Source organism: Buteo buteo, chromosome 13 (genome assembly GCF_964188355.1).
Source record: "Buteo buteo chromosome 13, bButBut1.hap1.1, whole genome shotgun sequence".
Lineage (NCBI taxonomy): Eukaryota > Metazoa > Chordata > Aves > Accipitriformes > Accipitridae > Buteo > Buteo buteo.
Genome location: NC_134183.1, coordinates 31,984,912 through 32,008,013, shown reverse-complemented (window position 1 = coordinate 32,008,013; position 23,102 = coordinate 31,984,912). Strand labels below are relative to the sequence as shown.

At 37.4% G+C, this 23,102-nt stretch overlaps 1 protein-coding gene across 2 annotated transcripts in view; it reads left to right on the top strand.

Annotated features, from left to right (window-relative positions):
- THSD4 (thrombospondin type 1 domain containing 4) overlaps positions 1 to 23,102 on the top strand; it is a 334,612-nt gene that overhangs the window by 121,356 nt on the left and 190,154 nt on the right. For both annotated transcript variants that reach the window (XM_075045410.1, XM_075045411.1), the window contains exon 7: positions 13,098 to 13,234. In XM_075045410.1, the coding sequence (XP_074901511.1) occupies positions 13,098 to 13,234 (137 nt within the window). The remainder of the gene's footprint in view (positions 1 to 13,097; positions 13,235 to 23,102) is intronic.

Sequence of the window (23,102 nt, the reverse complement as noted above, 5' to 3'; positions counted from 1 at the left end):
TTCCGTATTCTGCAGTGGTCTTAACATCTAGCAATCAAAGCATGAAAACTTTGAAAACCTAGATAAAAAAGAAAAAATAGAAACAAAGTTGCTAAGAAATCTTGAGTCTCAGCGATGATCATCGTAGTCTTTTATGTAAGAATAGTCTTAAAAATAAATGTAATGTGAAACTAAATTTCCAAACACTGAATGTTTAGGACTTTATCTGCTACCAGAGGGAAAGCAGCTTTCAAGTTAAGTGACTGAGCTCCAGGTCACTGGCATCCTAGGGAAAACATTGTTCTAACGAACATTCATTTTTTAAATTAATGTTTATGAGAATGTAGGAAATAAATACCTTTGATGACTATGTAAATAAAAGCACAGAATGTTTGAAGTAATCCTTAAGTATTTACTTGCCTATTAAAGGACTGTGGCAGGAGGCCATAGAAATACACTTAGACATTTTAGACCCAATAATAGCTATATTAATATTTAAATAAGTACAAGTCTCTTCTAGTATTTCAGAAACACTCATCACTGCATGATAATTTTTTTACTTAAGTCAATCCTTAAGTATATAAGGCTCTGTGAGACCATATTGACGTGTATTTCCTAAGGGACAGTGACAGTCAGTATAGGGCTGACTTAGCTGCTGCTTGTTTCTGATTTTGTTCTTTCTGCAGTGGCTCCTTGGGTGGTAATTTCTTGGTGTTGTTCCAGAGCAAAGAATCCTGAGTCAGAAACCCTTAAAAAAAGGGATTTAGTCTCCTCTCTTGCTTTGCCCATTGATACATACACATGGTAAGGATCTTGTGTATAAAGAGTATAAAAGCAGATGCTTTCTTTCAGTTACAGAGCCTTCATATGTGGCACAAGTTACAGCTTCTCTGCTTAGCTGTGAAGATGGGAATCTCAGACCTTTCCATGACAAGACTCTTGTGTGCTTGTGTCAGGTGTGACCGCTTCCCTAGCAGCCTGGGTTGCAGTATGTTTAATTATTTATGGAGCTGCTTATTCTAGTGTACAGGAGTGGGAAAATAGCTCAGCTGAATATAAGTAAAAATTAGTTCATTATACATATTTATATTTGCATTAATTTACACACAGGTGACTGGTATAATAGCAATACATTTATTGACAGGAACAGTATGTTCGGTTCAGGACTATGTGGTATCTCTGGCTCCCCAGCAATGTAACTGGGCATCACAGAGAAGCAAAGTAACATCAGTGCTTTTTTGTAGACTCTGAAACTGAGACTATCAGGTTGATTTACTGGGTCTTCCTTACCCCACCTCCCACCCCCTCCCCAACTGTAAACCTCTTTCTGTGTTTTTCCCTTTATTTATTCTGTAATTTCATCAGTGCACACAGATGCATGCCATTAAAGAATCCATGCCATCCTTTCTCAGTAATGACTGTCTCATCTTGTCTGTGTGCTGGAGCTTTTCACAAAAGCTTATTTTATGAACAGTTTGCTTCTGAAGAAAATAATATTGCTTAATAAAACAAATGTGTAATAGTTTTATTAATATGTAATATGAATTAAAAAAGGTGGCTTATTCTCAGATTGTGTAAATCAACTGTAACTTCCGTTAGTTTATGCAACCACAGGTAGTGGATTTTAAGTCTGTATTCATCAAAGCTACCATGTTCATGGCAGCACTGAAAACTATAAATGATGAGGTTATCAATCAGAGAGATATGAAATTATGTGCAGTCTGTTAATCAGTCCAGGAACTGGATATGTGGAAAAAAGATGTGTTTCAGAGTCACTGCCTCATCTGGAGAAAGCAGAGGTAAAGAGGCAGGGAATGGTAGGGGTTGTTATGGGTAGATCCAAAATTATTTGTCTGGGAAATTTTTGCAAATTCAGTCTTTTAAAAGAAATTAAAGAAACTGTGGATTGAGATGACTGAAAACATTATTATTGTCTCTGAGTTGTGTAATTAAAGTAAAATGAAAGTTGATTCCTATATACAAAAATTTTAAAAATACATTGTGTTACCATTTCTTGTAAGTAATGATTTAACATTTTTTATGGTTGAAGATAAAATGTTAGGTTTCTCCCTCCCCCCTGCTAAATAACTCAGAGAAGCATTATTTCAGAAAGCATTTTGACTTTAATGCAAGCTGTACTTTTCAGAGCAAGTTCTGTTTAAGAAAGAAAATAAAGATTTTTTGCCAATCATGCAGCAAAACCAGTCAGTGGGAGCTGGCTCATTTTGTACAGGAGCTTGATAGCGAGAAACAGCAGCACTGTGTTCCCTCCTTCCACTGCTGTCACATTTGGCTGCTTGGTAATTTTGTATCTTCATATCAAAGAAAGGTTAGGATGCACTCTTCATATTTAAAAGTGTGCCATTAGTTTACATGAAAACTCCACCGGTACACAAATATGAGGCAAGACTTTCTGTGGATTCTTGTTAGGAGTTTTATCAAATACCAGAGATCTGGATATTATACTCATGGTCTTTTCATGAAAAGCATTACTTTGGGAATTTTTATTGTTCAAATATAGAGTTCATGTTTTAATAGGAGAGAGACTTCTAAGATGTTTATGTAAGCATAAATATACTCCCTTAAGAGATGACTGAAAGCTTTTGTCTGGAATGTTGCTGGGGGCTTCACAAGCCCGAACTTGAATCTCCTTTCTTCCCATCTACCTTTGGCATTTATTATTCTGAAGTGTGACATGAAGTCCTTCTTCAGTAGAATTGATTTAAATAAAAATGGCCAAACACTGTGGGAAGTCTGAAGGCAGGATTTGGAGGTGTATTTACTAATGTTGCCAAAGTATTGATTTTATACAACAATTTTACATTATTTGACTTTGCAAATTTTGGGGGGCTACTAGTGTGCTGATGGAGATATAATCATATTTCAAAATACAGATCTGGATGCAAGCTGAGATTTCAGAGGCCAGTAAGATTCTAACAGAGTCAAATAGAAATACTTGGTTCTTTCAAATTTTAAAGACAGACAGAAAGCAGTATTAAGCTCCTTTCAGAACATCCCAAGCTAATAGCAGTTGGGACTGATAGCTCTCAGCCTCCCTCAGGAAGTGGTCAGCATTTCATGGGATGGAGCACTTTATGGTATTTTCCAGATGAGAAATTGCACTGCATTTAATTTAGCAGGTTTTCCTCTCTGATTAGTGCTAGAATTAAAAAAAAAAAATAAAAAAATCTGGCTGGAAAATGAGATTGTTTAGATTAGTTGTAATTTTTTTTCCCCTCTGTAGTTTGGGCTTTAATAATATTTTCCCTAAATATTTTGATTTTATTTTTAATAAATTCTTTATCATACCCCTGCAAGAGAAGACATCTTCCATGAAGTCCTAATGGTCTATCTTCTACAGTTTCTAGGAGATGTCAAACCATACAATTGCTAAATGGTTGCTTTAATCAGATTTACATGAATTGGTGAGTTACACCAGCAAAAGAATAAAACGGTGAGGAGAAAACTTTCCTACCTTTTACAAGCACCTGTGCTTGACATTTTGGACAGTTCTTCACCCATCATCCTATGAGGGTTTTACTGATACAGTTTTAGTTGTTGCTGGATGTAAAGGAAATCAAAAATTGTTGAGTTTAAGCAACTGCTGTTTCTTCTACTTATTTAGCAACATTTTCATATTTTTGATTCTACATACTTGGAACTGTTATTCAAAGCTTCACCAGAAGTGCCATCCATGTGAAGCTGCCATCTCCTGGCTGTTCTGAGGGCCAGAGAGTGCAAGTCTGTGTGGCTGCTGTGCTCTGTAGGCAAAGTGTAAGAGATGGCTTGTAAATACAGATCAATGCCTTTTAAAAAAAAACTTCCCCCCTCACTGTCGGAGAACTTTAATCTGTGTTGCATAGGGCAGTGGAGACATCCAGTGGCCAATGTCTTCAGTGACTGACAAATGGTGGTGTCTGGATTCTGACTGCCTAACAAATGAAAGGCTGATGTGTCTTGGCTTTGGCTGGGACAGAGTTAATTTTCTTTCTGATAGCTGGTATAGTGTTAGGGTTTGGATTTAATATGGGAAGAATGTTGATAACACACTGATGTTTTCAGTTGTTGCTCAGTGGGGTTTAGACTAAACTAGGGTTTAGTCAAGGATTTTTCAGGGCACAAGAAGTTGGGAGGGGACACAGCCAGGACAGCTGACCCAAACTGGCCAAAGGGGTATTCCGTACCGTGTGATGTCATGCCCAGTATATAAACTGGGGGGAGTTGGCCGGGAAGGGGGGGGGCAGATCTCTGCTCGGGAGCTAACTGGGCACTGGTGGGTGAGTGGTGAGTGATTGCATTGTGCATCACTTGTTTTGCATATTCCAATTCTTTTATTATTATTATTGTCATTTTATCATTATTATCATTATTATTTTCTTCCTCTCTGTTCTGTTAAACTGTTCTTATCTCAACCCACGAGTTTTACTCTTCTTTTGATTCTCTCCCCCATCCCACAGGGTCCGGGGGAGTAATCAAGCCGTGGTGCTTAGTTGCCAGCTGGGTTTAAAGCATGACAGGCAGCTCTTTGGATTTCTCATTCTTGCAGAAGTAATTCAAAATGGCAGACATGACTGAGCTCATTGTGGACATTTCAGAAGCTTTTATTAAACATCATAACTTCCCAAATGCCTACATTCTTCTGCTTTTACAGCAGGACCCAGGTAGAACATTCATAGTACACCAAGACAAATTTTTAGGCAGTCAAAACAAAAAGAGATTTCATAAAAGCACATAAAACTTATACCTTTTTCTGATTTCCAGATGTCTAGCTGGTCAAGAGATACTTGAATATGTGTGCTTTTATGAATGACTTGCTACTAGTTGGTTTCTTTTAATTTCATTGGGAAATAATAACCAACTTTCCAGCTATTTTTAATGGATGACAATAACTCTTCAAGGTAACATTAATAGTTTTATAATGACAAAGGGATTTGGGAGAAATGGAGAAACCAGGAAAAGTAGAGTAAATGACAATGTTTGCAAGTTTCTTATTGCCATAAACACTAAATATGAGGACAAGATTATGGAACATGAGGGCCTTTCAGAAATATTTCTGTTCACTGAAGAAAAATCTTCACTGAGTCTACTCAGTAGTAGTTCCCCATGACTATTTAACATAGGACTTACTGGATCTGGCAGTAGAACAAACTGTGGTATGTTCAGGTAAAGATGAGGAGTTTGTTTGAATGGTATCTTCCTTTTGGGCTTCATATTTATTAAAATGTACTTACAGTTTTGTTATAAAGGCTTGATTTTTTTTTTCCTTAATATCTGGACCTCTGTGTAGAAAATATTTTAAATATCATATTAAGTTGTTGAGAGAAGGTAAAGTTGTAAACATCTTTATTACCTGAGAAAATGAAAAGTGGAAGTAAAAAAAAAAAGGAAATGTTCCTCCACCACTGGAATGAAGAATGGAAAATGATTTTTTTTTTTTTTTTTTTTTTGGGGGGGGGAAGAGAAATCCAAGCCAGAATAATAAAAATTTTTAAGAAGTTAACAAAACTGCAAGGGACAAAGTAAAAAATAAACACAGCTCTTTCTGCTTATTGTCAAGAGATGTTCCCAAGCCTAATAAGGACAAAGTATCAAAAGAGACTCAAATAAAACAGATCACACCACATTAGTATTTCTGTTGGAAAAACCAAATGTAGTTATATGATAATTATTTCCTGGAAAATGTTTGCATATTGTTATTTAGAAATCTGGCAACAGGTAACTGCTGTAAAAAACATTATTACTTTTGGCCACTTCGAAAACTTGTAACTGTCTGTCAGTGGAAAACCAACCTGATTCAGGATCAGTTTTCTGTTATGGAACCTGATAGCCTCTATTGCTAAATTGCAAAGCTTGTACTAATGTTCCAGTACTGATAACTAAGCCAACAAAGTCTATTATCCTAAACAGTGAAACCTTAAATAAAGTGGTTCTGCTTTTCTGAAAGCTTTGTAGGGAATGTGGTATTTTTTGCTTCCTACGCATTTTCCTTCTTTCTATAGGAAACTGCATAAGCAAAGTTGCCTGCATTTATTACTACACCAACAATTGCCATCCACACTGAGCTCCACAGGTGATCACTGGTGGATGCTTTTTAGTATGGAATTGCCACATTTAGGTCTGCGTCTGGCATGGTGTATCACTCTCAGTCTTCAATCTAGCTGTCAGCTTACAGCCGCAGTAGTAGGCAAAAGGACTCCTGTTAGTAGGGTATTGGACCTGTCTTTGTTTTCCTGTACATCATGCGTCTTGAAGCACTTCCTATGTGAAAATAAAACCTTTAAACAGAAACTTTGGTTTCACAAAACTCTAAGTTCTGCCTTAGTGAATACAGTACTTATTAAATGACATCTCCTGAGTGGAAGAGACCACTGCTTTATTTAGATGACATTAGCCTGTAGACTTACAATAGCTTTACCAACAAGTATAGTGGTTACAGAAGCCTGAGACTTGCCAGACTCCTTACTGTACCGTTCTTCCTTCTCTGCCCTCTGGGCTTCTGTGGGATCACCAAGAATGTCAGTAACCTGCAAGTCTATCCCTGAAATCCCACAGCATTGGTAAGCTTTAACTAAAGTTAAAGATGTTACATGGATAGACATGAGCACATCTCTTAAAAGTTTTTCCAGTGTCTGCTATGCTCCATTAGACTTCCTGTAAAGCAGATTCATAGCTTTTATCGTGAGTAAATACTGAATTACAGCCCATGGCAAGCTAGGCCCTGAAAATAACTGAGCTATGTGGAGACAACGTGTTCCTGGAACAATTGGTTCTGACACATCGTGGATGAGTGTATCTTGGCTTGTTATGGAGAAGCACTGAAGTTGACTTTACAAGGCAGTGTGCACACAGAATGAAGCCTAATTTAAATTCGCTTAATCCCATAATGTAGTATTAGCATGAATGTGGTATTTGCTTGCCAAGAGTGTGCATGCCACTTTTCTATGGGCACCCTCAAGGCATGTTTCTCAAATTGCAGAACTTGTTACTAACTATTTTTAGATGTTTAGGCAAACTTACAAAAACTGACAAATGGTAAAAGCATTCTGTGATGTTCTGTGGAGAACTAGGACTGCTACATAGATAACAACAGGGAGTCTGGATCTCACATTAAATTAAGATTTGGATTGAGGAACCATATCAAGGAGAGTTTGTACATTCCAGTCCCTACCTCATGGTACGGGGAACCCGAAATCTCTTTGTTGTATCATTTATTCTGGTTGCACCTACAGCTAGCATTGCCTGTGGTAGGAGATTTAATGTGCATGCAATAAGACACAGTACATGCTCCAAGCAGCTTGCAATTTCAGGAGCTGAAACAGAAAGGAGGAACTTACTACATTTTGTAAGGGCAGTAAGCGTACGGTTGTGTGCAGTGTCATTAGTTTACTGATCAGTTGCATTTTGATTTGATTTGTGCATTATTTCCTGTTTTTTTTTTTTGTTCTGTGGCTATTTTTAATTTCCCTTTGAACAGCTGAATATATTATTTAGCAAATGAATTGCAATTGGAGTGCTTTCTTGTAACATTTTTTCCTAAGAATATAATTAGATTGAAATTCCTTGCATTGGCAAGCTGCCTGTGGAGCTCGCTCTGTATCTCTCCAAGCTCACTGCTGACTAGCTCTACCACCGGCTTGGGCTGCTTAGCCACCGACTCTGTTTTCCTCCCCGCCGCGTTTCCTTGGGCTAGAGGTCGGTGAAGGTGGCAGAATGCATCGGAAGAGGAAGCTGAAGGAAGGGAATAGCTGACATGAAGTCCAAAAGCACCCCCTGCACGTGTCTGGTGTGGAGCCTCTCGCTTCAGGGTGGGGAATTCCTTTTAGGCCTTCTGCAGAGGGAAGGCAAAAGATCAGAAGAAAGGAGGAAGGCCTGAGTGGAGGGCGGGAGACAGGGTTCTGCGGGGGGGGAGGTTTTGGTGCTGTGTAGGATGGAACATGTGCAGGTGTACACAGTGACCCCAGCTGCCTCGGCCTCTCCCTCCTGTTCTTAAGGGTTGTGTCAGCCTTGACCAGCACTGAGGGAAGGCAAGGTTAATTTGGGAGATCTTTGCTGCAAGCCATGCTCTTCGAGGGCTCCCGCTGTGTGCCCCTGAATGTGGCGTAGGGAGCAACGTGCTCAGTTGGGCTGCAGAGCTCCCTTTCAGTAAAGTTTTAACATTTGGAAGTATTCTTTTTCAATGAAATACGAACATATCTAGTCAAAAGCTTCTGCAAGTAGGAATGGTTCCAAAATGGCGACTTTCTGCCTTTTTAAACGTGCACAGGTTTTAGATTTGGGCTGGGTAGTTTTTGAGGACACTACTTTCTTCTGCTTTCCTTTAATGAAAGCAGCGAGGGCTGAGATGGATGCAGGATGAGAGTAAAATCAGGCAGAGTTCTTACACAGAGGGGCTAATCCACCCCTCGTGCCAGGCAGTAAATGAGGGCAGAAGACAGAAATGGGGTCCTGGGGCGCTCCCTGACTGGCCCCTGCACCTGACCAGGCCCGGAGGCGCAGACGCACTGCGAACCTTCCAGCGGACCAGGGCCGAACTTTCTCGAAGCGGGGCGGTGTGGAGAGGGGTTGTGCTCCCCGAATGTGGCTGGAGCCGGGGCGAGCCCGAGAGAAAAAACAAGGGAGTGCAGTTGCAGGGAGCATTCATTTATTGTCCGGTTTGTTTTAACGTCGCGGTCAGGGGGGTTTTGCCTCCAGGAGTTGCTGTATTTTGGCTCGCACTCAAGCGATCACGTTCGGTGCTCTCCTCGTCCCCTGAGGTGCCGCGGTGCTGCCAGAGCCTGCCTGCAGTGCCGGGCCTGTCGGGCCTGCGGTGCCTCTTCATCAAGGCGACAACGCCTTACGCCGGCAGCGTGTTGTGGGCTCGTACAAACCTGTGTTTTCATAATGGTGGGATTAAAAGGAGTTTAGGATTGTTACTTGAGCATCAACCTGTGAACCCTGGGGGAGGACAGTTTTTCCCATGCTTGCTTGTGCTTCCCAGCAGGCGTGCTGCTGCTCTGTCCTGCCTCTCAGTCAGGTAGGTGAAGAGACCTCAGCCTGAAATGCTGCTGAAGACTGAGTTTGAACTCCAGCCATTTATTGTATTGTAGTAACACCTGAATTCCTCTTCTTTCCCTTTAAAAAAATGTGTGGATGGGTTGCACAGTGGAATTTTTCGTCTCAAACTGGTACTGCCCTAAAATTTGCATTTAAAAAAGGCTGTTTAGGGGAAATGACATGTGTTGATACTTAACTGTGATTTAAGTTTAATCAGTTAAGTCACTCTTAGGAGAATAAAAGCAACTATAAATTCATGTATGGGTTGCCCCTGTTCCTCCACTCTTGCATTCATTTTGACTATGGCTTGCTGTGTGAACTTGATAAATAGCACTTCAGAAAATCACATTTTTTCTTTTTCCAGGTTTACACATATTTGTCAGTACACGTGCAATGCAAAATACATTCTGTGTGTGAATTTTAGTGCATCAGTGAATAGGATTAACTGGAAAGCAGGTTGGTTTTTTGTACTTAAAGGTGTTGCTGGTGGTAGTGATAGACTTCAGGTTTTCGTCTGTCTGGAAGCGTAATGATTTCTAAATCAGTGCCCATCTGCAGGGCTTTTTGTAGAACGTGTAAAAGGATTAATTTGTGGTAGAAAGTTTTCACTGCAATATCTGCTCTGTGATGCAGAACAGGTGCAGTTTGTAATTAAACACGAGATCTCGGTACCCTTACTGGTGAAGTGGGAGATGGCAGAACTGTGCTGTGGTCCTGTTCTCGCCTGCCTGGGTCTTGTTCCTTGTAAGGAAAGGTGGAAGCTAAGTTTCAACAGAGGACTTGAGAAAAACTCCCAAGTCCTAGAGTTTAGACAAGCCCAGGATATCCCTGAATTACTTAAGACTAGTTTGGCGAGGACGTTATAAGAAATGTACTGATTTTTTTAATTTAGATACTTTTTCAGTCTGTAAAATAAAAACCATATATTACATGTTACCAGGATTATTTACTAAAGGCACCTCCTTCAGTTCAATCAATAATGAATATGTCTGGCAGAACCTGCGTGGTACCATTAAATTTCACCCAAGTTCACTAATAAGGTAAGACGAGAATTTCCACAAAGACTTGGTTGTGCTAAGGTGGGCATGAGCATGAAAAGCAAATACTTTAGGAGGGCATGTAAAACAGTGCCTGTACAGTGAACTGTCTTAAGAGCCCATTTTTGAGTGGTAATGTGTCTTGCTGCCAGCTAGTTTGGAAGGTCTTAACCTAGAAGCCTTACTCTATTCCCTGAGGTCAGATAGATCCTTTTGTAAAGTCTGGCATCAGATGACATAGTACTAAAATATGATGCCTGTGTGGAATCAATCACTTTACAGCTCATTGTTTAATTGACATTTTATGTCCAGTTGCCAAACCAATAGTGTAGCTTGACCTATAGCTTAAACTATAAAAACTCAAGAGTTGTGGCAAAATACTGGGCAAGGGAGGGTGTCAAGATACATATGAGGTTAATAGGCAATGGAGTACTTTTTACTAGTGTGGTATCTTGTTTTACAAGGGAGCTCTAAAATATGTTTGTTCTGCTGTAATTCATGCATAGTAAATACACAATGCTTACATAAAATCATAATGGGAAATGCCTCTCATTCAATAGGGACAATTCAGTTAGCAGATTTTGCTCTTCTTAGACAAAATTTTTTTTCAGATCTTTGACATCTGGGAATATTGTCTTTAGGTAGTAGTAATTTGTATATGACTAACCAAGGCAGTGCTTTGTAGTTGCTCATCAAGAGAATCTGAATATCGAAGGCCAAAGGGTTATAGGGCGAGATGCTCATATAAACTTTTATTCTGGTGTATGTTTGTTGTTAAGGCTTGATTATTTATTTTTTGGTTTTGGTACTGGTCAAAGCCAGTGGCTGTTTTAATATTTCTTTTTGTATGAGCAGGAACAGTTCCTAATAAGAAAGAATGAAAGACAAAAGTTACAAAATCAAAGTCATATTTTGCAGAGCAAGTAAGCTCAGTCTGCTTGTGGTTGTTAATATGCTTCATTAGCAATGCAGTGGGTCCTGTCCAATCATAAATAAAGGAAGAGATAGGTCCAGGAAAAATTACCATGCTTCAGCAGTTAATTTCTTCATCTTTCTGAGTAGCCCAAAACTTTTCTTGGGATCTAGAAGGCAAATTGAGAATTTCAAGAATAAGTATTTTAAAGGATCAAAACCAAATGAGAGATACTAGGAGGAGGAAGAGTACAGGAATGTAAGGCTTCAGGATTTGAGCTAAAGGGAATCAACACAGAAGATAAGGATATTTCAGAAAACCTAAATGGCTAGTTTGACTTGATTTTAGGGAACGGGAAGATAAGAAAATGTACACTGCAGAGGTGCTGCTTGATAGCTAGTGTTACAGGTTATAAAAATAGGACACTTTCAGACACAGAAAAGGACAAGTTGATTTCAATTGTAATGAATCACTGAAGCTGGATTATATTTATTTGAGAATTCTGAAAATAGTTATGTGTAAAGTGACTAAGCTGCTAAGAATAATGCTCAGTTTATCATTAAAACTAACTGTTACACTTGGAGATCAAACTGCAGGAAATACCTCACTTTTTTTTTTTTTTTTAAATAACTAAGTGAAGTCCTTGGAATGATAAGGTAGTGAATCTATCTTTAAAAAGTAGCCAATGGAAAAATTACCTGGTTAAGCATGGCATGCATAGCTGCTGCAAAAAGGGAACTAGGTAAACAGATCTTTGACCTCACTTTGGTAGAGTTTTTTGAGGATTTTAGCAAAAGATTGCCAGATGCAATAGATGATGTATATGAGTGGCAATTAAATAGCTGTGTGAGGGGAAATCTAAGATCCAAATTTCAGAATTGGTCTGCACTAACTCTGTGTCTGCACAGGGGGTAAATTAAGTTGAGCTAAAAGTTTGTTACTTTTACACAAAACAGATGTTAAATATATATATTTGAAATAATTGAATGTATTTGTTTTGGCTATTTGTTATGTTTTAGCTGAAGATTCAAAAATAGACTTAAGTCAAGTAGAAAATCCTGGGGATACCATGTTTTAGCAGCTAAGTAAGGTGTAGAGCATCTCCTTTGACAGACTAAATAGTGGGTTTTGGTAACATTGTAGGGTATGAGCTGAAGCCTGGTGAAGTCAGGGGAATTTTAGGTTTTTATTATGGCAGCAAGGAAAGTATTGTCAAAAGAAAAAGGAATTCTGTTTGTACCTCACCACCACTGTGTAACAGTGCTACTCTTGGTTAGAAAGAAACAGAAAATATTGTTATTTCAGTTGGCAAATAAGGGTAATGAACTGTGTGCAACTTCACCATGACAGATGATTTGAAATAGAAAGGCTACACAAATGTGTTAACAAACTTGATAGCCTGAGATGTGGTGTTAGGCTGTACCTGTTTAATAACAGATTTTCACAGGAGAAGATAACTGTGTCTTCTGTGTTCCTCTCGCCCAGAGTTGAATGGACTGATTTCCTTCTGGTTCTTACATGTCAACAGAGATCACGAGGTTCTGAATAATGATGTGTTTTATATATTTTTAAAAATCAAAGAGTTGTTCTTTTCTTAATTTTCTCTTGAAGTAAGGAATAGTCACTAAAGTGCAACTTGTAAAAATGAAGAGGAAAAAATAAGGGATTTTTTTAAAATTTGCATCTAGCTTGTTTTATGTGTTTCTTAATGCTAAATGTTAGTATGCTTATTTGATGTGGACTGAGTGGTGACTATATGAGTCCAATTTCATACATGTCTCTGATTACAGTGTAATTTTGCTGACACTTAGGAGTTATGAAATGTAGTAACATTATTATGCTTTAAGAAGACTAAATTTGGCAAAATTTTCATAAAACTAAAAATACTCTTGGTCATTTAGGAAAATAGGTGTCATTAAAAACTGAGATACTGTTTGAATTTTCAGAAGGAATGTTGGAATGCTTACCTTGGAGTCGGTTTCTTAATTGCCATTCATTTGATGTAGTCATTCACATTGCATTCATTTTGCCTATTTGTTTCTTCCTCTGAAACCTTAGTGTTAGTTTAATGGACTTTTCCTTTTTAAAACTACTGCTGTGGTCTTTATAATGGGGACTTCTGTCTCTTTCCACAGTGAAGGGAAGTCAGAAGTGTGAGCTGAATTGCCGTGCGATAGGCTACCGATTCTATGTGAGACAAGCTGAAAAGGTGATAGATGGGACACCCTGTGACCAAAACGGAACTTCGATCTGTGTGGCAGGGCAGTGCAAGGTAAGGCTACTATCTTTAGCAAGTCTGCCTGTAGACCGTCTATGCCATATTTAATTTCTGTAAGAGGTTGATACGACTGTACCTGTGAAATGGTGTCTTGAACTTCTCTCTCTCTTTTTTTTTTTTAAGTAGATGTGAAAAATGTTAACTTTTATTATTACAGGTTTTATTTCTTAACTAATGTTTCTGTCTACTGAGAACAAACTATGGAATGCTGAAAGGCTGGATTCAGAAGGTGTTCTGGCCACAATTGAGGTGACTTCCAGTGAGCTTTTTCCACATATTTAGCTTTCTACAGAAGAGGTTCTATGAAAGAATCAGAACAAAAAGATTGGAAGCTTAAATAAGAGAGAAATAGAATATCTTTCTTTGATTAAACTTCAGAGCAGAGATATTTTTTTCAGTCTGGAACGTAATGGTTTATTCAGTTACGTGTTTATTTTGATGGTTTTTTAGCTGGTATTAGTGTAACTTTTCTGATTGGTCCATGTTTGCCATTTTTAAGAATCAGGTCTTACTGGCTGTCCATTTACTCAGCAGTGATGTTTTTTTAGAAAATACTTGAGCGAGTGGTTATTTTTCATGCGTTCAGAAGGAGCTACTGTGTTGACTTTTTGCAGTCTGCTATGTAGATTGCCTTTGTAATGAATAAATACACTGCTTTCTGTGAGACAGTAGTAATTGTAAATAAAATGTTACAGTTTTTAGAAAAAAAAAAATCTGTAATCTTTCAAGTAAGTTTAGTGAAAAATAAATTCCTAGCAAGGGCCATTTGAGGCCTGGCTGATGTTCCCCATATATGTTGGGAAAAGAAGCAGGAGTAGGTCAGATGTGACTCATGAACTCAAATAGTGAAAGGTCAAGTTCAATTTAAATAGTTGGTTTGCCAGAGGAAGTCATGTATGAATACAACCTTTTCCTCTGCATGTCCATCTTCCTCTTAACTTGTGCACATCTGGACACTGCCATGTATGTTTCTGTTCCGTATTTCTGAATGCAAGCAAAGCCATAACTTTGAATTTCCTTTGTAGATGATAGATCTGTGTGAAATTGATTATTCTTTGAAGCTTTCCTTGATCTCAAACCAATTCAGAAAGGGCCAGAAATTTGTTTTAATTACAGTTCTGATCTATGACTCAGAAAACTGAAAAACAGATTTAGTATACCAGCTGTTGTATTTTCCCAGTACTGTGCAACTACAAAAGTGTATACTGATACATTTGTATTGGAGGTCTGGGATAGAAAGGCAGTGTTCAGCAGCCTAGTAGGAAAGTGTTCTGAATTCTGAAAATCAGCCATTGCCTGTGGAGAATGCCACTTCCCAAAGCTGCATATAAACAAACAACAGGTTCTGAATCCTTACTGTGAATATGTGACTTGGAATTCATAGAATTGTAGAATTCAGATTGTAAGGTACCTGGGAAGGTCATGTAGTTCAAACAGGGCCCACTGTATCAGATAGCTCTGATGGCCTTTTCCAGGTGAGTTTTGAACCCGTTCCAGTGTTTGAGCAACATTGCAGTGGAATCTTTTTCCTTGTATTCAGTTGAAATTCCCTGTATTGCAGCTTGTGCCCTTGGTCTCTCAGTCTAGCACTGCACATCTCTGAGAATCTGATTCCATCTGCTCTGTTACCCTTCCATTAGATGTAGACAGCAGTAACATCTTCCCATAGCCTTCTCGCAAGGCTAGGAATTCCTAGGCTGTAGTGTTTTTTTGGTTTTGTTGTTTTTTTAACTTTCTTTTTTGCTTTGGTGTTGAAAATAGACCTAAAAATCAAAATCTCGATGTTTATTTAAACTGTTCTTCAGCAATGCTTAATGCTCAGTGATGTAGCCTATCATTCTTAAAGAGTTAAATAGAACCAGTTCCGTACTGGTACTCAGTGCCTTATAGGCAATAAATTGCCATGAGAAAGCCAAGATAAAGCAGGCAAAGGCACTTCTTATTCTGTGCACTTTGTGGGGGTTCTCACTACGGCAAAGTAGAATGAGAGCATGAGGTGGGAGAAGTTGAGGGAGTTGACATCATATGCAGTAGTATTAACTGTACTTGTGCAGAAGGCTGAGCATCAGAGGCTTTGGGAGATAGATCTAGCTAAAATATTAAAAGGTTTGTATTTTTCTTCTGAAGAGGAACTTAATTCAGACATTTTCCAGCTTCTTGTGATTAGTTCTTTTGATCTATAACAGTTTACTCCTTATTCATTACTTGCAACCTCAGTAAAATTGTAAGGTGGATGTCAGCTGAAAGAGACTTGACCTGTTCAGCCACGTAATAGTTATGTTGAAATTTTGTGTGTGTGTAAAACACACTCTACTTTTCTTTGTTTCAAAGTTTTGAGTTAGTATTTGAGGGAGTATTCTGAGATACGTATATCAAACTAAAGGAAAATACAGTATTACAGCTTCACGGTGCTTCGAAGCACTGTCATTATTGACTCAGTTCTTTTTTCAGTGATTTTCGTGGTTCAAGATTAGAAAATCAGTGCTACATCTTTGGTGAAACTTTGCCTCTAAATAGTCAGTAGCATATTTGCATTTGAGGGAAGTTGATGATGTTATGTCAGATGACATAGACGTCATTCTTCTTCTTAAAAGTACTTCATGTTTCAGGATAGATTCGTCTGTATTAAAATAACTTACCTTGTTCCTTTGTTATCTGTTCCTTATGTAGAATCTCATGTTCCCTATGATTTACAGATGAATAAATGAGATACACAAATGAATATTCAGTTGTATATATTACCTGTGTCCTTGGACTGCGAGACTTTGTATCCCACTTGTGTAGGCAGGAAAACTAGTAAAAAGAAATGAAATTATTTTACTTAACACTGATATTATACACTGTAGAGTGAACATGGATGTAGCTGAAGGATGTAATGATTAGAGAATCAAATAATTTAAGTTTTGTACTGTCAGATGCTTAAGATAGTATTTTTTGGAAAAGTTGTGAGCGTTTACAGTTAACTGAAAATGGTTCTCGAGTAAAGAAGCTTATTCAAATCTTTGTACTAGGTAGCTATTCCTTAACTGCACATTATTTTTATTTTTTTAACAGTCAGATAATTTAAATTAACCATCTAAGGAATTTATGGTCTGTTATCACCCTCTGTTGGACATTTTGCTGCATTACCAGTACAATAATATCCTTGTGTTAAAAAAACATGATCTGGTTTCTTCCCAGGACCATTGTTTCTGGTTAGTATTTCCAGTTTACATTATTCTTAGAAACAAAAGATGGAAAATGTTGCTATAATAAAAATTACTTAGAAACAGAATAAAAAATACGATGGAGACAGGTTTACCTTTATTTGAAATAAAAATTAAACATGTATGAAGGTGTTTCTCACTTCTCATTTTTTAGCTATTTAAAACAGTATGTAAGGCAACCACAAGTAACATTAGTTAGAAGTTCTTAATATGTAAATTGCAGTCACACCTGTTAACACTGAAAATATGTTAAAGAGAAGTTTTGTCTTAACATCAAAACCAGAATGTTTAATACATTAATTGTCTCTTTTTTGCGTTGTTAACCAATGTTAGGTAGAATAGTCTTTTAAAATGGAAGTATTGTTTAATCTCATCAGCAAAGATAAAATATAGCATAAGAAAAGATTTTAAAAACAGTAATATGCACTAAAGTCCTTCTTAAAGCCTGGTTGTTGTGGCCATTACAATATCATGCAGGAAGGTTAGAACCGCTGTATATTTCCAAGTATCTCTGAACAGCATCTCATTAACCATTTTCTTAGTGTCTTTTTTCACTGTTTACGGTTCTTTTGTTCAACTGGCCTCCAGAGTTGGAAGTAAAAACTTCATAACTTGTCCAGCACAAGAGATGATAGGTAAAAGCTCATTCTTCAGACAAAGTCCTTTAATAAAAAGTTAATATGTTCTTATGATGAAATATCCTAATTTGTTTGTTGCTTTTTTCACTTTTGTATTTGTCTGTGACATTGCAATAACTGGCACATACCATAATGCAAGTACTACAAAAAAATTTTACTCATCATGGAAATGATTATGTACTTCCTGGTGTAGACTAGATGCTGAATTCTAATGAAATGAAACCCTTTTAAAAGCAACTAATAATTGTAAAATAAAACTAGGCAAAATAGGAAGAACCGGGTGATATTCTACCTATGCAGAAGAAAGAAGTATAGCAATGATCGTGGTAATCAGTGTTATTATTTCTGTGTAAAATTGTTTTTCTGCACATTTGAACAATGTTCTTTGTGATGAATTTTGGAAAGTGAACAAGCTTTTTCATTGACAGTCCTATTGAGTTCTACTTCTGTTTTTTCAAAATGTTTATTTAGTGCCACAGCTGGTTATTGCTGATATATATGCTTTGAATATGTTTCAGTATTATTGAGTATCTGTGTCCTGGTTTCAGCTGGGATACAGTTAATTGTCTTCCTAGTAGCTGGTACAGTGCTATGTTTTTGAGTTAGGTATGAGAAGAATGTTGATAACACTGATGTTTTCAGTTGTTGCTAAGTAGTGTTTATACTGATACCCAGCCAGCAAGAAAGCTGGAGGGACACAAGAAGTTGGAAGGGGACACAGCCAGGGCAGCTGACCCAAAGTGGCCAATTGGGTATTCCATACTGTGTGACATCATGCCCAGTATCTAAACTGGGGGGAGTGGGGGTGAGGGGATGGCTGCTCGGGGATTAACTGGGTATCGATCGGCGGGTGGTGAGCAATTGCACTGTTCATCATTTGTATATTCCGATCCTTTTATTATTACTACTGTCATTTTATTAGTGTTATCATTATCGTTATTAGTTTCTTCTTTTCTGTTCTATTAAACTGTTCTTATCTCAACCCAGGAGTTTTACTTCTTTTCCTGATTTTGTCCCCCATCCCACTGGGTGGGGGGAGAGTGAGCGAGTGGCTGCGTGGTGCTTAGTTGCTGGCTGGGGTTAAACAACGACAATCTGTCATTTGTTTTAATACATTTGCTACGCCTCTCCTAATTAAATTTTCACAGTGCTGTTAAGTTAAAGAATGCCTACCAATGGGGCTTCTTCTTGCTATTCAACTTGCTATTTAGCCAGAAGTGTGTTTTTTCCTTGTTTTGAGATATTTTCTGCTTGTTTTAAATCAGTGTATACTTTATTTTTCTTCTGGAGCCTGTGGGATGATCCTACTTAGTAACTTTTAAGTTTAGAAGAAAAATGCGAGTAGAATATTGAGGAGGTTTTAATAAATAAAGCAAAGTATGAGGAAAGAATGATCTTAATTTTGGCCTTGACCATAGTTTACTAAATGTACCTATAGGGAGGTATGTTGCATGCGTTTTTTGCACTCATCTAGGATACTTCTGCTGGAAGGAATCTTTCCCAATACTTGGGCAGGTATGAGCACTGACTTGTAGTTTTGGAGACAGAAAAAAGGTTATTTGTGATCTGCGAAGCAAATCGGTTTTGCAGAGATGTTAGTTACCACACAGTGGCGCACTTTACAAAAATATTATTTAGTATTTCACATACAACTCCATTTGTGGGGGAGCTGTGGATATCTTTTAAAGGTACCAGAAACAACTGTTTTCTCTCTCCTGACTTTTATATTACATTTTCTCTTGCATTGTAGTTTATTTTCATCTTCCAGTTACCTTCTGAAATTAACTGAAAATGTCTGAGCAGTTTTAAAACACACACAATGAGTAACTTCAGTAGCAAAATGCCTTAAAATGCCTTTTACTTGCCTTAAAAAAAATAAAAAAATAAAATTGCATCAGATGTTGAAATCCTTGCAAACTTTATAGGGAAGTAACTTAAGTCAGCTATAGGAAGCATAGCCAAGCATGCTACATTTCCATCAGAAAAACATGATTAGGCAAGGAGCTCTGCATTTGGAACTCTGCTGACGTGCACTAGTGTCCAGGTAAGAGAACTATAGGTGGCATTATTGTTTTAAGTTAGGGAACTCTTAATGGCTGTAGGATCAGAGTACCAGATCGGAATGATAAGAACTGTGTACTTTCTGTAAGTTAGGGGTATTCTCATAACTCATCTGTTGGAATATAGAGTAGTGCTATGATTCTTCTTGTAAGGGTAAAGAATCTGTTTTGTGCAGGAATCTCAACTTGGGTAATGTTGATTGCTTACACTTCAAAAAAGGGTCTGGGGTGGATTTGGGTTTTTTGTGTGTGTGCATGCCTTCTTGAAGTTGGAGCCAGACTTCTGTCCTTTCTCTATCCTCTTATATTTAGTTTGTATGTTCTTCTGAGCAAGTATTCTGTACAGTGCTAGCTTGTGAAGCTTTTCTCCTTGTTCCTTAGTCAATACAGTGTTCATTTTTTATCAATAATAATGTGAGGAAGAACCTAATACCTGGATTAATATAGCAGAAGCAATGGCATGTGCTTATCTATATCTGTCCATCCAAATTACAGAAAATGTTTGTTGTTGCTTGTTCATCTTGCTTGGTTGCTCAGAAGAGGGGGGTGTATTCTTCACTGCACAGGAACTTTGTAGAGCTCTCTGCCTTGAGATACGAAGACTTTGAAAGCAGCCTGAGACACTACCAAATCAAACATTGGTCTGTGCCTCAGTGGCATGCTCTGGCCAACAGTACTTTATTAGCCTAACTAGCACAAAAGTGAGTGAAGATTACTGTCAAACATTGTTTGTATTTGAGGAGGACCAATGTGATGACCTGTTTCTAGTTACTTGACCTTATCCCTAAAAGTAGGCCTTGAAATAGTGAATTACTTATGTTGTTTTTTACCATGGGAGCCGCCATGTTAAGAAGGTGCATGCTGCAGAGAATTGTCACCAGGGCTTTGCCCAGGATATGATCACACACAGGATATGCTCTGTGGAAGTGGAGAACTAGGTTGTGGAGCCTAATGGCATTCAGATGCTGAAATGCATTTCAGAATCAAATGAAAATAAAACCTCTAGTTTGTTAATATTCAAGGCTTGCTTTTTTCTTGTTTTTTATTTGGTTTCTATCAGTAGTAGGTGAGGACACCATGCTCTGAGCTCAAGACCTTTTCAAGGAGTAGGTAGGATGCATTCAAAGAGGCAAAAATCAGCATTTTGCTAGATCTTTATTTAGTTTTGCTCATACTGTGTATGGAACCTCTGTTGGAGGCGTTTTCTTTCAAGGAAAAATGGTTGATCTGTAAAATACACTGTAAAAGTGAAAACCTACAGTTAAAATAGAATGTGCTCTCCTTCTGTCTGCCTTTTCATGTATACCATTATAATTCTTGGCTGTTGGAAGTAGGATTCTTCATTGTTTCTCTTCACAATGACTTGCTAATGCCAAGCATTGCATTGGGAAACACCTGCCTGGCATTAATAAGGTCTTAAGGGAAGAAACAGGTTCCTAGGAGCTAAGAAATAACTCCTTTTGCCGCTTCTTCCCTTTGTTTGCATAGTTTTCTGTTAAGTGTTTTACAGAGAGTAAGTGAGCCTCTGTAAGGTTTCTTGACCTCACTCTCTAAAAAGTCTTTCTGCCTTCCTCCATTTATAAAGCAACACTGAAATTTTTTTTGCCATATGATCTTTGGCCATGACCTAATTTAAGTTGCTTCTGGTAGCTGATACACAGCAGGTGCAATCACTGCATTGTAAAAGATACTGGAAGGACAACTTTACTACCTTTGAACTGAGCTAAAACTGATGTAAAATCTGATGATAGGAAATTGTGAATAGCAAAGCATTCAAGTCAGTTAAGTTCAAACAAAATGAGTAAGCACTAGATCTGTATATTTGTTCTTCTTCCCTTGTCTATCAGCCTCTTGTCCTGAGAAAGACCTCACAATCCAAAGGATGGAGCTCCTCACTCTTCCATGAAGCTGCTATCTGAATCTACAGTTCTGCACTCTTTAGTCTCATTATAAATAACACAGTAATACAGATGTTATCAGGGTCAGATGTTACTTACAATGGCATTTAACTATTTATCCAGCCCATATAATACAGCATTTATACTAGTGCTGTGTTTTGGGGTTTTTTTCCCCCCAGTTTTAAGCCAGTTATGGGGGAAACTGTTCTTGATTCAGTTCAAGTTAATGCAGTATAGGTATGGAATAAAACCCACTGAAATAACCTTAAGCAGGCATGAAAATTTTTAATTAATTTAATTTAATGAGAGTGAATTTATATAAGAACTGCATGTCAGAATTGTGTACATAACCTTTTTTTTTTTCCCTCCAGCACTTGGAACCCCAAAGCAAGATTTCATTGTTTGTTGAACTACAGCCTGTTAAGAAACCTGTGAAAAGAGGCAGCATAGTTCAATAACATTAAAATTTGGCTTACATCTCTAAGTACTGGAGAAAAATGTTATCACTGTATGTTAAAATGTTTTCACCAGAGCTGCTGGGAAAAAGTAAAATAAAATACTTATGCTAGAAAAAGTCTGATTAAACAAACTTTTTTTCTTAAGTGGTAAAAAATGCCCGTGTCAAATACCTGGCGTAAAATCTCAGTCTTGAAAAATGTCCTAGTCAGAATTCAAGAAATTAAATGCTTTGTAACATTTTATTTATCATTTCAAGTTCCATAGCCTATCAATAGAATATGTACTTGATGTTAACTGATGCTTATAATTGTATTAAATATATTCCTTTTAGATCAAATTATCTACATCATTTCTTAAATGGCAAAGAGGAAACAGCTTCGTTGTGTAACTCTGAAGATTTAAAAAATAAAAAAGTAGAACTTCCAATTATATTATATCTTACATAATTGTGTAACACTATAGCAGTAAAAAAAATTATGGGGGGGGGGAAACCCCTACAAAAACCCCAAACTAAAAACCAAACAAACATAAAATGTTTTTTTAACTGCTTTTAAATATTCTGTATAGCACATTGCTTGGAAAATGTTTGCTTTACTTCAGTTTGGAGCAAAAATAGGTGCTAAAGTGCACCATAGAATGGCTAATCCAAATTCTGATTATCTCTCTGTGCTCCACTCTATGTCTCTGTTTTCCTGTCAAAGGTAGTTAATTATATATAACCTGCCTATCCGAAGCAGCTTGAGACGTAGGAAAGCAAAGGAGTTGTGTGTAGCTTTAATTTGTTCTTATTTCTGCAGTTCTTTTTAACAATTATTTTGCAGATTCAGATGTCTTTCTAAAAAGGTAGAATGTAATCCTTAGTCTGCAGTATGCATCTGTCTTTATAGGTTGGATAACAGTGTTAGAATACACATAATTGTATCACTACAAAAATAGTTTTGAAAGCAAATGCTATTATCTCTAATGATTAAGAGACATAATTAGGGAAACTCACTACATTTGAGGTGCTGTTCTCTCTAAACTAGTTTCAAAATAATACATTTAAAAAATGCAAAATAAAACTAAAAAATTGTCAAGTTTTCAAGAATGCTGGGGATACTCATGGAATAGAAAATAAAAATATTGTATGTTGTTGGGCCTTGTTTTTTCCCCTGATTAAACAGATTGATATATATCAGGCTGCAAGTCAAGCCAGGTTTGTTTATTAATCTGGCAGTATTCCCTGGGCTGGAATAATCAAATGGTCACTCTTGGGTGTTATTGACTTTCTCTGGGTGTAGTATTGAGTATATACTCTCTTCTTCAGTCTTTGACTCCAAGACAGCTGATGATCCTAGCAGCTGAAGAGTAAACCAACCTCTATAAATCCCTACCAGTCTTTTTTTTTTTTCCTGTTCCTATCTTTTAGACCTTTTTTTCACCAGTTTAGTGTTGCATCTTTTTTTAATGACCAGCTTTTTAGTTTTGACTTTCTTGTTTAAAGTTTGTCTTTTTGCTTGAAGCTGTTGATATAATTTTAAGTGTCTTTCTGAGGCCTACAACTGGCAGTATTTGCTGGGTAGGAAGTGAGAGAGATGAACTTAGTTGGTTTTGAGTTCACA